The sequence below is a fragment of the Bos indicus genome, chromosome 10 (assembly GCF_029378745.1).
Source record: "Bos indicus isolate NIAB-ARS_2022 breed Sahiwal x Tharparkar chromosome 10, NIAB-ARS_B.indTharparkar_mat_pri_1.0, whole genome shotgun sequence".
Classification (NCBI taxonomy): domain Eukaryota; kingdom Metazoa; phylum Chordata; class Mammalia; order Artiodactyla; family Bovidae; genus Bos; species Bos indicus.
This window is the reverse complement of record NC_091769.1, coordinates 92,161,654-92,175,491: the sequence shown is the minus strand read 5'-3', so window position 1 is coordinate 92,175,491 and position 13,838 is coordinate 92,161,654. Positions and strand designations below refer to the sequence as shown.

Here is a 13,838-nt window from a genome sequence, read left to right as displayed (position 1 = left end):
TATGCAGTGTTTTCACAAGAGAGCAGATTAATAATCTAGCATCACTGCTGCTGCTGCTAAGTCACTTCAGTCGTGTCCAACTCTGTGCGACCCCATAGATGGCAGCCCACCAGGCTCCCCTGTCCCTGGGATTCTCCAGGCAAGAATACTGGAGTGGGTTGACATTTCCTTCTCCAGTGCATGAAAGTGAAAAGTGAAAGTGAAGTAACTCAGTCGTGTCCGACTCTTCGAGACCCCATGGACTGCCGCCTACCAGGCTCCTCCATCCATGGGATTTTCCAGGCAAGAGTACTGGAGTGGGGTGCCATTGCCTTCTCCGAATCAGGTTAGGTTCATTTAACCATATGTCTAGGGCTTCCCTGGTGGCTCAGTGGTAAAGAATCTGCCTGTCAATGCAGGAGATGTGGATTTGATCCCCGGGTCAGGAAGATCCCTTGGAGAAGGAAATGGCAACCCACTCCCGTATTCTTGCCTGGAAAATCCCCCGGACAGAGGAGCCTGGTGGGCTACAGTCCAAGGGGTCGCAGGAGTCAGAAACTACCACCAATCATATGTCTAGACTCTGGGTTTTTCTTCTTCTGAGAAATCTTTGTTAATTCTCACTAAGAGCCAAAACAGGGAAGTTGGCATTATGGCAGGTACTTAGTACACAGTCCAAACCCAAAGAACAAGGGAAATCTGCAAGGTGAGAGAAGGGAGTTCTCAGGTTGGGGAGGGATCAGCCAAAGAAAGGGAAAGGAAGGCTTAAACCCTCCTATGAAGGAACTTTTTCCAACTACTGATATTCTTCCATTGTCATATCCCCGCTCCCCACCTTGATTATTCACTAGGCATTAGTTGCCAGCGTTTGACTGTGATCATCAGCCTTAGAGATATTTGCCCACACCCTAAATACCTCCAGTCCGTGAATGAAGAGCAGGCCTGGGGGGAAGAATTGAGGGCAACAATAAAGTCGAGTTGGCCTTTCACTTGCAAAGTTAGATGGGCCAAGGGTATTAGGAAAGCTTCAGACTCTCACTCAGCACGGAGACTGAGTTAAAGTAGCTTAGGAGAAGCTGCTCCAGTCAGCAGAGCTGGACTTGAAAGAAATTCAAATACAATGAGAGTCCCTTGGACTGCAAGGGGATCCAACCAGTCCATCCTAAATGAAATCAACCCTGAGTATTCATTGGAAGGACTGATGCTGAAGCTGAAGCTCCAATACTTTGGCCACCTGATGGGAAGAACTGACTCATTGGAAAAGACCCTGATGTTGGGGAAGATTGGAGGCAGGAGGAGAATGGGACGACAGAGGATGAGATGGTTGGATGGCATCATTGACTCAGTGGATGTGAATTTGAGCAAGCTCCAGGAGATAGTGAAGGACGAGGAAGCCTGGTGTGCTGCAGTCCATGGGGTTGCAAAGAGTAGGGCACGACTTAGTGACTGAACAGTATGTAAGATTGTGTTGTTTAAAACAAGGAACTGAATGAGGATATTGGCCAAAAACCTAGTTCTTAGCCAGTCCCAGATCCTTATCAACTTTTACTTAAATTTGATATTCAGGGTTTTTTTTTGTTTTGTTTTGTTTTTGTAGTCTGCTTTTAAGTGGTAGTGGGTTTGGAAAAAATTGGAGGCAAGCCTCTCTGACTAAATTTGCTCTCTCTAGTTAACAAGTGTGGAGAGATTCATTAAAATTAAATAATTACCGGACATCTATCAGGGCAACTTTGTTGTGTGCTTTGAGAAGTATAGGGAAGTAGTAACTAATTAACTACTTTAAAAACAAGATGTGAATATATTGGCAAAGCCAGAATTTTGTTAAATACTTTAAACGCTGTACTCTACTGATGCAAAATGGGGACTAAGAATTGGGTAAATTAATTTCGATAAAATTACTTTGTGATAAGCATTTATTAATATTTCCCTAGCCCTAAGATACTGCCTAAACCTCTGGTCATTTTCCCAACCCCTCAGCTGTTGTTTACAATTCAGAAAATTCTTCAAGAGGAAAACGGTCGAATGCTGTGTTGAGGATCTCCTTCTCTCCCCTTAAGTTCTTGCTCCCTTCATAACATTCAATCCCTTTAAACAGATTTTTTTTTCTAGTTCCTCTAGTTGTTTTCAGACTGATGGTTGATCTAATACTGTATGCTGGAGACAACTTTCTGGGCCTCAGTATTCTTTTTTTCTCCCTAGATTGCATGTTTATTTATATTTATTGGGATATAGCTGCTTTACAATGTCGTGTTAGTTCCTGCTATACAAGACAGTGGATTGGCTCTGTGTATACATACATCCCCTCCCTCTTGGACTCCTTCCCACCCCTCTAGGTCAACACAGAGCACCGAGCTGAGCTCCCTGGGAAGCTTCCCACTAGCTATATTATGCAGGTATCATACAAAGGAACAAAGTTGAGCCTCAGTGTTCTTGAAGGTAGCACACTGTCATGTACCGGGAAAAAATATTTGAGGCAGATATATATGATGTAAAAAATTTGGCCCTCTTCCTTAGTAAATGTGTGACCTAGGATAACATGTTTATCTCTTCTACATTTATGTTTTTCTTAATTAAATGATACAAATGATAATCTCTACTTCACAGGGTTTTTGAAGGTTAAATAAAGTCCATAAATGTTCAACATAATGTCTAGAACACTATTTATAGATGATAAGTATTTTTGTTCTTAATCAAGAAAAGAGTTAATATTTCACAATACAGGGCTGCTTAAAAGAATATAATGTGATTATTTATATAAAACTTTTTATAGCTTGTAAAGTACCACAGAAATAAAAACAGTGTGAAGTGTATTGATTGATGTTGTGTGGTAGGGTGTGCGCATGCTCAGTTGCTCAGTCCTGTCCGACTCTTGTGACCCCATGGACTGTAGCCTGCCAGGGTCCTCGTCCATGGAGTTCTCCAGGCAAGAATACTGGAGTGGGTTGTCATTTCCTCCTCCAGGGGATCTTCCTGAGTCAGGGATCCAACCTGAGTCTCCTGCACTGGCAGGCGGGTTCCTTACCGCTGAACCGCCTGGAAAGCCCTCTGTGTGTAGGCAGTGTGCTCAATGCTTCCGTGCATCATGTCATTCAGTATTTATAATGAGCATGTTAAGTTGGAACTCTTATTACCATTATTTTACAAAAAAGGAAACTGAGGTTAGGAAGGATTATGTGACTTTTCCAAGGTTAGATAATGAGATTGCTGAGACCTAACCACTACGCCACCAGGGAACATCAAGGTTAGATAATGACAGGCAAAGAAACCAGGGTTTTAACCCCACTTTGACCAACTCAAAACCTAGAGTTCTTCACTCCTGTTTTAATCTCACAAGGCTACATTTCTCTTTCCTAACTGAGGGGGAAAATGTTAGCTTTTCAGAAACTTGCACAGAAGCTGGAATCTAGTAGGTAGCCAGTAAATATTTAGACTTACTGATATCCATGCCAATAAAATCTACAACACAGCAGTAATAGAAATGACAATTTAGGAAGAGGACTTCTAATTTTGTCTTTAACTTCTGCCATGGAAGTGAAAATTAGGATGAATTAATATAAACTGAGAGTGAGAACAAGTTAAGAATTTAATCATTAACAGAAATTCTGATCCATGTTCTAGAAAACAGCTCTTATTGCCATCTGCTGCTACTGCTGCTAAGTTACCTCAGTCGTGTCCGACTGTGTGTGACCCCATAGACGGCAGCCCACCAGACTGCCCCATCCCTGGGATTCTCCAGGCAAGAACACTGGAGTGGGTTGCCATTTCCTTCTCCAGTGCATGAAAGTAAAAAGTAAAAGTGAAGTCGCTGGATCCCCAAAATTATCAATCAAAAAAGGGCTGTGGATGTATGTTGCTCCTCAGTTTAACAAAATCTGTTGTATCTTAGCAAATACTTAAATGGAGAGAAACACTTGAGAATTGGTAGTGGAATCTTGTGAGGTTTTACTTAACACCTGATGTGAGAGTGGACTCATTGGAAAAGACCCTGATGCTGGGAAAGATTGAAGGCAGGAAGAGAAGGGGGTGACAAAGGATGAGATGGTTAGATGTCATCACTGACTCAATGGACATGTGAGTTTGAACAAACTGCGGGAGGTGGTAAAGGACAGGGAAGCCTGGTGTGCTGCAGCCCATGGGGTTGCAAAGAGTTGGACACAACTTCGTGACTAAACGACAACAATTTGGATTTTCAGAGACAAATGCCTGATATGTAGAAATACAAAGTTCCTAACTAAAAAAATAAAAAGACAACCCCCCCCCCAAAAAAAGTGGCTGCAGCCTGGATTTATGCTGCACTTTTCATTGTACTTACATGTGAGTCACTTTACTTAAATTGTAGAAGGAATGTGATTCCAGCTGCTGCAGAGTTGCATCTATTGACAAGTAGCTGAATGTCACAAAAGTAAAAGACAAAGTAGAAAGTTAGTAAGGTCATGAACTGCAAACATACCATTAATTCTGATGTAACTGCTTTGTCAGGGGCATCCCAGGTCATGAAACAGGTACAACCCTCATGATTTCTCCCTAATTATGTTAAAAGTAGTTACGACTACTTTTTTTAGATCCTGTTTTATCTAAAAGTTTACCAATTCATTGGTCTTACTCATTTTTCAGGTTTCATTGAACTGATACTTCCTTTAGACTCTTTCCCCAAATTTCCTGATTAGGTCAAATTTCTCACAGGATAGCCTCATGGCACCACGAACTTCTCCTTCCACTAATTATCACAGTGAAACTTTGCAAGTGCTTGGATGATATTTGATTTATGTTGTCTCATTAGACAGCCAGTTCTCTGAAATGGAGAACTGAGCCTGGTGTCTGATGAACACTGAATGTTGAGTGCCTTTCATATTGCTTGTCTTGTAGTAGACTTCCAATAAATATGTAATTAAGTGAATGAATGAGTAAATGAATGAATAGGCTAGTTACTCAAAATAGAAAGTGAAAGACAGCAGAATAGAATACACAAATGAATAAGAAGCGTCTTTAATGGAGTACCTAACAGCATGAGAGTAGAGATGTAGTTTCAAAGATGAGACTTCTTTCATCTTTCAAAGATAGAGACTTCCCTGATGGCTCAGAGGGTCAAGCGTCTCTCTGTGATGCAGGAGACCCGGGTTCGATCCCTGGGTCAGGAAGATCCCTGGGAGAAGGAAATGGCAACCCACTCCAGTACTCTAGCCTGGAAAATCCCATGGACGGAGGAGCCTGGTAGGCTGCAGTCCATGGGGTCGCAAAGAGTCGGACACAACTGAGAGACTTCACTTTCACTTTTCAAAGATGAAGAAAAGCTACCATTCTCTATTGGAGCATTCCATGCAGTGGTGGCTGTATACTCTCTCAAGACTTTGCTTTTTTATTTTGATGAGGCTGAAAACTCAAGGTTGGTTTTGAACTTTGTAAAGGAAAGGCAACACAAAGTTCTAAGTACTTTAAAAAAAAAAACAAACAACTCATGAAGAATACACAAGGGATGATATTTCAGATAGTCTCCTTAAATTCCATTCCGTAATAAGAATGACTAATGCAGCCAGATTCAAGGACTGCCTGTTCCTGAGAGGCATTTCTATGAGATCTGGGAAAATTAATGATTAATAGACGGTGCCCACCTGTATGTGGAGCCGAGCTTCTCAACCTTGGCCACACAGCTGAACTATCTGGGAGGCTTTTGAAACATGTCTTAAGACTCGGTCCAGAATAATTAATTCAGAGTATATAAAGGATGGTCAAATACTTTTATTTTTAAAAAGGTTCCCAGATGACTCTAAGGTATGTGCATGCGTGCTCAGTCATGTGTGAGTCTGTACAACACTATGGACTGTACCCCAACAGGCTCCTCTGTCCATGGGATTCTCCAGGCAAGAACACTGGGTGGGGAGCCATGCCCTCCTCCAGGGGATCTTCCTGACCCTGGGATCAAACCCATGTCTCCTGTGTCTCCTGCATTGGCAGGACGTTTCTTTACCACTGTGCCACCTGGGAAGCCCCTCTAAGGTACAAGGCAAGGTTAAAAACCCCTGGAGTATAGTTTGAGTTGAATCTGCCAGTAAAATGTTTTCATTAATGCGCTGCTTCTAAGAGGAGTGCTGACTGTTCCATCTGAGCTTTTATCACTGGTGGTGTGAGTATTCTAAGGGTCCTGTCCTTTCCGTCTCGAGCTATCTACTCTCTAGCCAGTAATCCTTTGATTTGTCGGGTCTCCCAAGCCCTTGCCACTTGTGGATAACATTACATAAATTATTTTGATCCAAATGTCATATCTCTGACAGAGAGGAAACCATTGAGGATGTTGAAAAGAATTTATTGTGTAGACATTATGGGGATTTAAGGTGGGTGAAGCTGAGCAATCTGAGGGACAAGCTTAATTACGAAGGTAGCAAACTTGTTTTCTTAACTTTGCATCCTATCCATTGCTCCAGTATTTCTCCTGAATTTCTTAGTTTAGGAGGGGCAAAGCTTTCTTAAGGTTTTAGTCATTCAGCTCGTGTCATAATAAATGAAGTTCCAATTTCTCCAACTGTATGATACCTCCTTAGAGGGCTGCCATAGCTTGGTTGCAAAGACAACACATAGGAACCATTTATTCAGTGGGATAAAAGCAATGATTCCCTAACAGCTTGTCCTATTTTTATAATCAGGAAAAATCAGATCCAACCTCTTCCTCAAATTTCTTCTTAGCATGTAAGTTGTATGTAATCACTAGGGTAACCATATCGTCTATCATCCAAAATAGGATATTTTTGTGAGTTAAAAAATGGTACTATTAATACTTAAGTCAGCATAATAGGTGGGACAGTGTACTGTCCCAGACAAACCTCCTGCTGACCTCTCTCCTCCCCTGAGAGGTGATGGCTCCCTGACTGTTCTCTGTGCTGTGTGCTTAGTCGCTCAGTCGTGTCGGACTCTTTCGACCCCATAGACCGTAGCCTGCCAGGCTCCTCTGTCCATGGGACTTTTTATGTGTGTGTGTATGCTTTCATTCAAGAAATATACATTGAACATTTACTTTATATGTTAGTAAATGGGCACTGAGCTTCTAGGAACTCACAGTAGTGAGAGATACACACTGGTAAATGGGATTAACACGTGGAGTGATAAATTCTCTGATGGGATTCCGGGCATGCTTAATCCGGACTGGAGAATCTCAGCACAGACTCCTTGGAGGAATCTTCCTCAGGACCTTCAGATCTGCCTGGACATCCTGAACATCTCAGTTAACCTTCCTTCTTTTATTGTCTATCATTTTATTTTAAACCTTCTCAAATTTCTAACCCTGCCCATTCTACCCTCAGTATGAGTAGATAATCTTTTTAATAATTTGTAGAAAAGATCAAAACCTTGAGTTGAGAATTTCTGGAATTCCCCTCCAAGAGGCCTATTAATTTACCTGCCTCTGCCCACCTCATACTACGACTCTCTTATTACAGCACCAAGGATGCCCATCTTCCTGCAGGTCAACCCTCTATTTGGATGCCATTCCCTCCTGCCTCCCGAGGGACCTCATACTCTTAAAATAATTGTCTTTCTTCAGTTTTTTTTTAGCCTCTCTGATGCCTTTCCCTGGTCACGTTACTTCTACCTGTTTGTGACTCTCAAGTTTCAATCTCTACCCAAATCTCTCCCCAGTTCCCCTACATACCTGGGATTTCCAGCTCTAAGGTCCTTAGTCTGCTTCAATACCCAAATCCCCTCCTGAATTAACATATTTATTGATTATGTTTTTGCTTCCTGAATTAACATATTTATTTATCATGCTTTTGCTTCCTTGTCTATTTCTTTTCATTTGAATGTAAACTCCACAGGTGCACGGTTCCTTGTCCATTTGTTTCCTGAGGCATCCCAGTCACTTAGACCAGCAGTTGATATATACCAGGGAATGAATAAATATTTCTTGAATGAACTGATGAAAACTGATACCCTGATGTCTACTAGATAGAGCTGCTTGATGCCTCCAAGGCACCTCCAATGCCCTGTGCCCCAAACTGAATTCCTGACGTATCCCCTGCCCCTCCATAGCAGATGCACAGAAAACTTCTCTGCCTTGGCAAACGTGCTCGTCAACCACACACAGGTCCCAGTCAGAAACAGCAATGAAATTCTCCACCTCCAAGTCAACCAACTTTTGTTCTCTTCTCCCTTATTTTTCAAACCTAGCCACTTTTTTTTAAATTACGGCTCAAGCCATCCCCATTCCGTCTGTCATCCGCATTCAGCCTGCCACCCCTCTCGCTGGGCACTGAGTCAACCTCCTCACTAGCTTCCTGCCTCCAATTTGCTCCACTTCCACCCATTTTCCACAGCACAGACAGAGCATGTTTCTAAAACATCTGATCTGTCACTTCCCTGTATATTCTGATCTGTCACTTCCCAGATTTCATATTTTCTAAAACATCTGATCTGTCACTTCCCTGTATATAGTCATCCTGTGGCTTAGTCCTTAGGGGAGATTTCAAACTCCTTAGGGGAGATTTCAAAAGATTCACAAAGCCCTGTCCTCACTTACGTCCCAGTTTTATTCTTCTCTACTGTTCCCACTTTGAGACTAAGCTCCAGCTTCCACAAACTTATTTTTAATTTCATTGACAGCCATTTTTTCTTCTTATTCGACTTATCTTTCCCTCATCTGTTTTTGTTTTTTGTTTTTTCCCCAGACAATAGAGATCACAAATTAGGCACCATTTCCTCCAGGAAGCCTACCCTGACCACACCCCCTATCGAGGTAACAGACTTCTCACATGAGTTCCTAGGTCACCCTAGAACTGACTCCATCATGGCACTTACTACTCTCTTAGGAAGGAAACTGGAGGTTCCGTGAGTATTGTCAACTATTGTATATGACACATCTAGCAAAGTGCCAGGCGCAAAGTAGGGCTCAATAACTATTTACTGAATGAATGAGTGAATATAGCCAAGTAGAGACACTAATGGCTTCCCTGGTGGCTCAGACGGTAAAGCGTCTGCCTACAAAGCCGGAGACCTGGGTTTAATCCCTGGGTTGGGAAGATCTGGAGAAGGAAATGGCAACCCACTCCAGTATTCTTGCCTGGAAAATCCCATGGATGGAGGAGCCTGGGAGGCTACAGTCCATGGGGTCACAAAGTGTTGGACTTAAGGGCTTCCCTGGTAGCTCAGCTGGTAAAGAATCTGCCTGCAATGCAGGAGACCCTGGTACAATTGCTGGGTTAGGAAGATCTGCAGGAGAAGAGGTAGTCTACCCACTCCAATATTCTTGGGCTTCCCTTGTGGCTCTGACGGTAAAAAAAAAAAATCCATCTGTCAGTGTAGACTCACCAATTTTAACAACTGTACCAGCCTGGTGGGGGAGGTTGATAATGTGGAAGAGTGTGCGTGGCAGGGGGCAGAGAGTATACGGCAACTTTCGGTACCTTCCCCTCAGTTTTGCTGTAAACTTAAAACTGCTCTACAGTGTATTTAAAGAAAGAAAGAAAGAAATCTATAATATAGCTCTGAACTGTAGGAACAAGTCAGAACTAGAGATAGTCCTTTAAGAATTAGTTGCGTTAGGTAACAGTGAGTCCAAAGGCGAGAGAGAGTTCATTCAAGGGGCAGAGGGCATAGAGCAATTAGGACAAAATAAACAAAGGACTGGTATGTAAGGATCTGAATGAGACAGGAAGCCAGGAAAGGAGACGGGGAGGAGTCAGGGTAAGATGTTAAAAAGAGGGAGGGAACAACAGCACAGAAACCAAAGAAGACATGCATTTGAAAAAAAGGAAGGGCTGGTAGGAAAAAAACCAAGCTGCAGAGACGTTCAGCTGGGGTGGCTCCTCAGCGTCAGCACTACTGATATTTTGGTCTGGATCATGCTTGGTTGTATGTAGGGTGTCCTACGCCTTATAGGGTGTTGAGCAGATCCTTCAACTCAGCCCTCAGATCCTGGTAGCACCCCTCTCTCCGGCCGTGACAACTAAAAACCACAACTGCCCCTGAAATGACACACGAGACAATAAGTGGTCACGAACTGACTAATTTCAGCCAGAGACCACGCAGGCTGCTCCTGGCGGTGTTGTTACTGGTGTCCCTGGATTATCTGTGCTGCTTGTCAGAATCAATGACTTAAAATAAAAACCTGGCTCATTTCGTACACAGATACACTCGTCAGTGCAACATGGAAGCTCTTTTTCTCCTCACTCTTGAGTGTACAGCAGTTTGGTTTTCTATGATTAAGAATTATTTTTCGTTCTTTTTTTTAAGTGAGAAGTCTGAAATCATTGACTACATTTATGAGAAAATGTTAACATTTGTACTGGTGGTGAAAAGAGAATCAAGAATTGGTAATGAGGATAGATAGATTCGAGAGATATATATTTGTTTTTGGGAGAGATTTCTGGCTAAGGTTTTGCCATGTATCAAAATATATTGACATACACTAAGAATTAGTAAGTTCTTAACACCCAAAGGTACTTAAATTTGCTTTAGGTTTAAAAAAATCATCTAGGGATTAGGGGGTGGAGATGCAGCAAAATCAAACAAACACCTCGTACATAAACTTCATTTTCATACTGAAAATGTAGACATCATTGCCTTACGTAAGTGCAATATTTAACAGGTGTGTTTCTTGATAGAACTCCATTAGAAAACTCCATATCACAATTGCAAACATCTTTTTATATTAGAAAAATGTGACTTACATCCTGGAAATATTGGGCAGATTTGAGAACGCACGACTGGGAATGGTTTTCAGATGAGTCTCTATAAACTTCCTATAAAAAAAAAGTGACACAGAGTTCCAAACCATTAGATTTTTCTAGTAACCCACCCCAATTATACAGAACACATTATTAGAAGCATGACAGTCATTACAATATATATTTTATCATCATCATCAACAAAAATAATACTCGATGAAAAGCAAATAATTTTCTCCCCAACAAAACCAGAATTAAGAGATGCAAAGGCAGAAAATAAATCTTCAGGCATTGCCTTCGAATTTGCAGTAAACTGGTGTGCCTTGTATAACATCATAATCTGTTAACAGAAGGGCAACATAATATATTCATAAGTTTATTAGGACTACTGAATTCTTTGTCAATAAAAAATCTTGAAATGCCACCAGAGTATTATTAAGAGTATACTAAGAGGATTAAAAATAGTGGTATGATTATAACCTTTTTGCCCAAGCAAAGCTTTATTCAATCATTACCTTGATCTTATCATGAATTTGCTGCAATTTGGAAATAAATGACTAACAAGGACCTAATGCTTCAGAGGATCATGGTGTCTTAGTTGCATATGCAAACTACTGGGTGTGGCTTTTCTTCCTGTTTGATTTTTGATACTTTTCAGAAGATTGAGACTGGTTTTCCTGTGCAATGAGACACCTTGATGCATTCTAGCGTGTCTCTCCACCTGGACCCTCCACTGTCTACTCCCTTTCTTTGTTATGGGGCTTCCCTGGTGGCTCAGCTGGTAAAGAATCTGCCTGCAATTTGGGAGACCTGGGTTCGGTCCCTGGGTTGGGATGATCCCCTGGAGAAGGGAAAGGCTACCCGCCCTAGTATTCTGGCCTGGAGAATTCCATGGACTGTGTAGTCCAGTCCATGGGGTCACAAAGAGTCGGACACGACTGAATGACTTTCACTTCACTTTTTCTTTGTTATGGCAACCTCTTGAATTCTGTATGGAAAAAGATGTACCTATTGTCCTAACTCAGTTTGCAAAAAGCCAATGCACATGCTTATTATCTTCTTCATGGGTTTGTTTTTGCCATTTGCATGTTGGTAAAGCTTTTTTAAAGCTATTAGACTGAAATTGTGTATTTTTCCTTCTAGGCTGCAGGGTGATTTCTCAATACTTGATTTCCTTGATCTCCGTAGTCTTTGAACTACGAATTTTTGCAGTGATTAAAATGTATTTAGAAATTCTGGTGTCTGGTTCTGTCTGACTGGAGCCTGGAAGTCCCCTACCTCCCTCCTAACAATAAATAAAAAGCTAGACAGACAGAAAAATCGATAACTCTTTTTAGATCTGTGGGGGAGGGGAAGATAGGACAAACCACAGTCCCCAGGACAGGAGAGACAAACAGGAGTCGGTACTTCTCAGAGCAGAGACTCATGAGCAAAAACTGTAGGGGTGGCGAGGGTGGGGGGACCAGCGCCAGGGTAGAGATTCATGAAAACCTGAGCTGTGAAATTGCCACAGGTGCAGTGCACACAACTCTGAGAACTGAAAACTCCAGGACAACCTAGTTATAGGTAGACCTTCACCGTTTTGTGAGATTTACCCCCAGGAGTTCCACCAAATATTAAGGAAAAAATCCCTTTGTGCTTCTGTCAGAGGAGGGGGAAAAGGAAGCATTTGGAAATTCAGCTGACTCTTGAACACTGGAGGGGATGGTTAGGGGCATCAACTCCCACACTTTAAAACGTCCACGAATAACTTTATTGTTGGCCTTCAGTATGTGTGGTTCTGTGCCTGCAGATTCAACCAACCACTGCTGGATCATGTAGGATTGTCGTATTTGTTACAGAAGAAAACCCACAAATGAGGGGACCCAGGCAGTTCAAAGCCATGCTGTTCAAGAGTCAACTGTATATGGGAGCACTCTATTCTTAACAAAGTCTGCCCTCAGGGGAAGCTAGTTATCTACAGCCTGTAGAAGGGAAACAAACTTGAGCTCACTCTGGCTTATTCTGTCCTACCAAGGGGGAGAGAAAATACTGAGAAATGGGAAACTCATGGTCCAGAGGCACAGGCTTAGCAAAAGATCTAATCACGGGACTACAGAGTGGGTTCTCTCCCCTCTCACCACCACCTTACTGACCTGTTTATAGCCATTCTTTTTACCCAGTATGTCCGTCTGTCTATCAAGAAGTAAATCTGTAACTTGCCTAATCAAATCATCAGTAAGGCCAAATTAATTTCTAAAAGGGCCTATTAACTTGAGGGCAGAGAGAGGTGATGTGAATAACAAAAGAGTAGAATGTCAGCCTTTTGCAACATTGGTGATTGGGCATCAAGTGCGATGTGCCTTCATATGAGTCCAGAAATCCAGGGCCTGTAAATTACCTGCACCCCCTCACGGCTCTCCTAATTACACTCTCTCAATTGGACTGATTAAATCCAATTGGTCCAGATCCAAGATTCTAAAGTTATAAAAAAAAAAAAAGAATAACAAGTCATTGCGACTAAAATCTCCCAGTCAAATTGGGCCAAGCCTAAGGAAAACAAAAAGATAAGATACACACCTATTGGGTATCACCTGAAGAGACCCAGTTTCTTGAGCTCAAAGACAGTCTTACTTATAGAGCATGTCCTAAGGCATGGATCTTGAGGGCAAGCTTATCTAAGATTGCACATGCTGCTTGTAGGTCATATGGACCTAATTTGTAACTTGCATTGGCAAAAATTCTGTCTCCAAAAGTAAAGGATCTATGTTTAATTTAAAAAAATTTAAAAGCCCACCAGATGGACTTTGCTGGTGGTCCAGTAACTAACAGTCCATGCTCCCAGTGTAGAGGACTTGGGTTTGATTCCTTGTCAGGGAGGGAACTAGATCCCACATGTGGCAATTAAGAGCTCACATCTTGTATCTGAAGAATGCACATGTTGCAGCGAAGCCTGAAGATCTCCTATGTGCCACAGCTAAGACTCTGCACAGCCAAATAAATAAATATTGGAAAAGGAAATTAGAGTAACAATGGTTTCTAAGAAGTTTAACTTGGAGCAGAAATAGCATTTAGATGCAGTTTAAAAGCCTTTGGATTAAAGGTTCAAACAATGTTTATGTTCTTTTCCAATATATGAATTTCTGAAATCTGTAATACACGTTTCTGGGATTCTCTCTTTCTCTTTCACACATGTAAACACACACACAACTACTGAGTTCATTGCAGTTG

The 13,838-nt window shown here is 41.9% G+C and overlaps 1 protein-coding gene across 2 annotated transcripts in view; it reads right to left on the bottom strand.

Annotated features, from left to right (window-relative positions):
* Window positions 1-13,838, bottom strand: part of TSHR (thyroid stimulating hormone receptor) — a 159,810-nt gene that overhangs the window by 63,185 nt on the left and 82,787 nt on the right. For both annotated transcript variants that reach the window (XM_019969347.2, XM_070797953.1), the window contains exons 2-3: window positions 10,632-10,703; window positions 4,292-4,366 (exon numbers count right to left, since the gene is read on the bottom strand). In XM_019969347.2, the coding sequence (XP_019824906.2) occupies window positions 4,292-4,366; window positions 10,632-10,703 (147 nt within the window). The remainder of the gene's footprint in view (window positions 1-4,291; window positions 4,367-10,631; window positions 10,704-13,838) is intronic.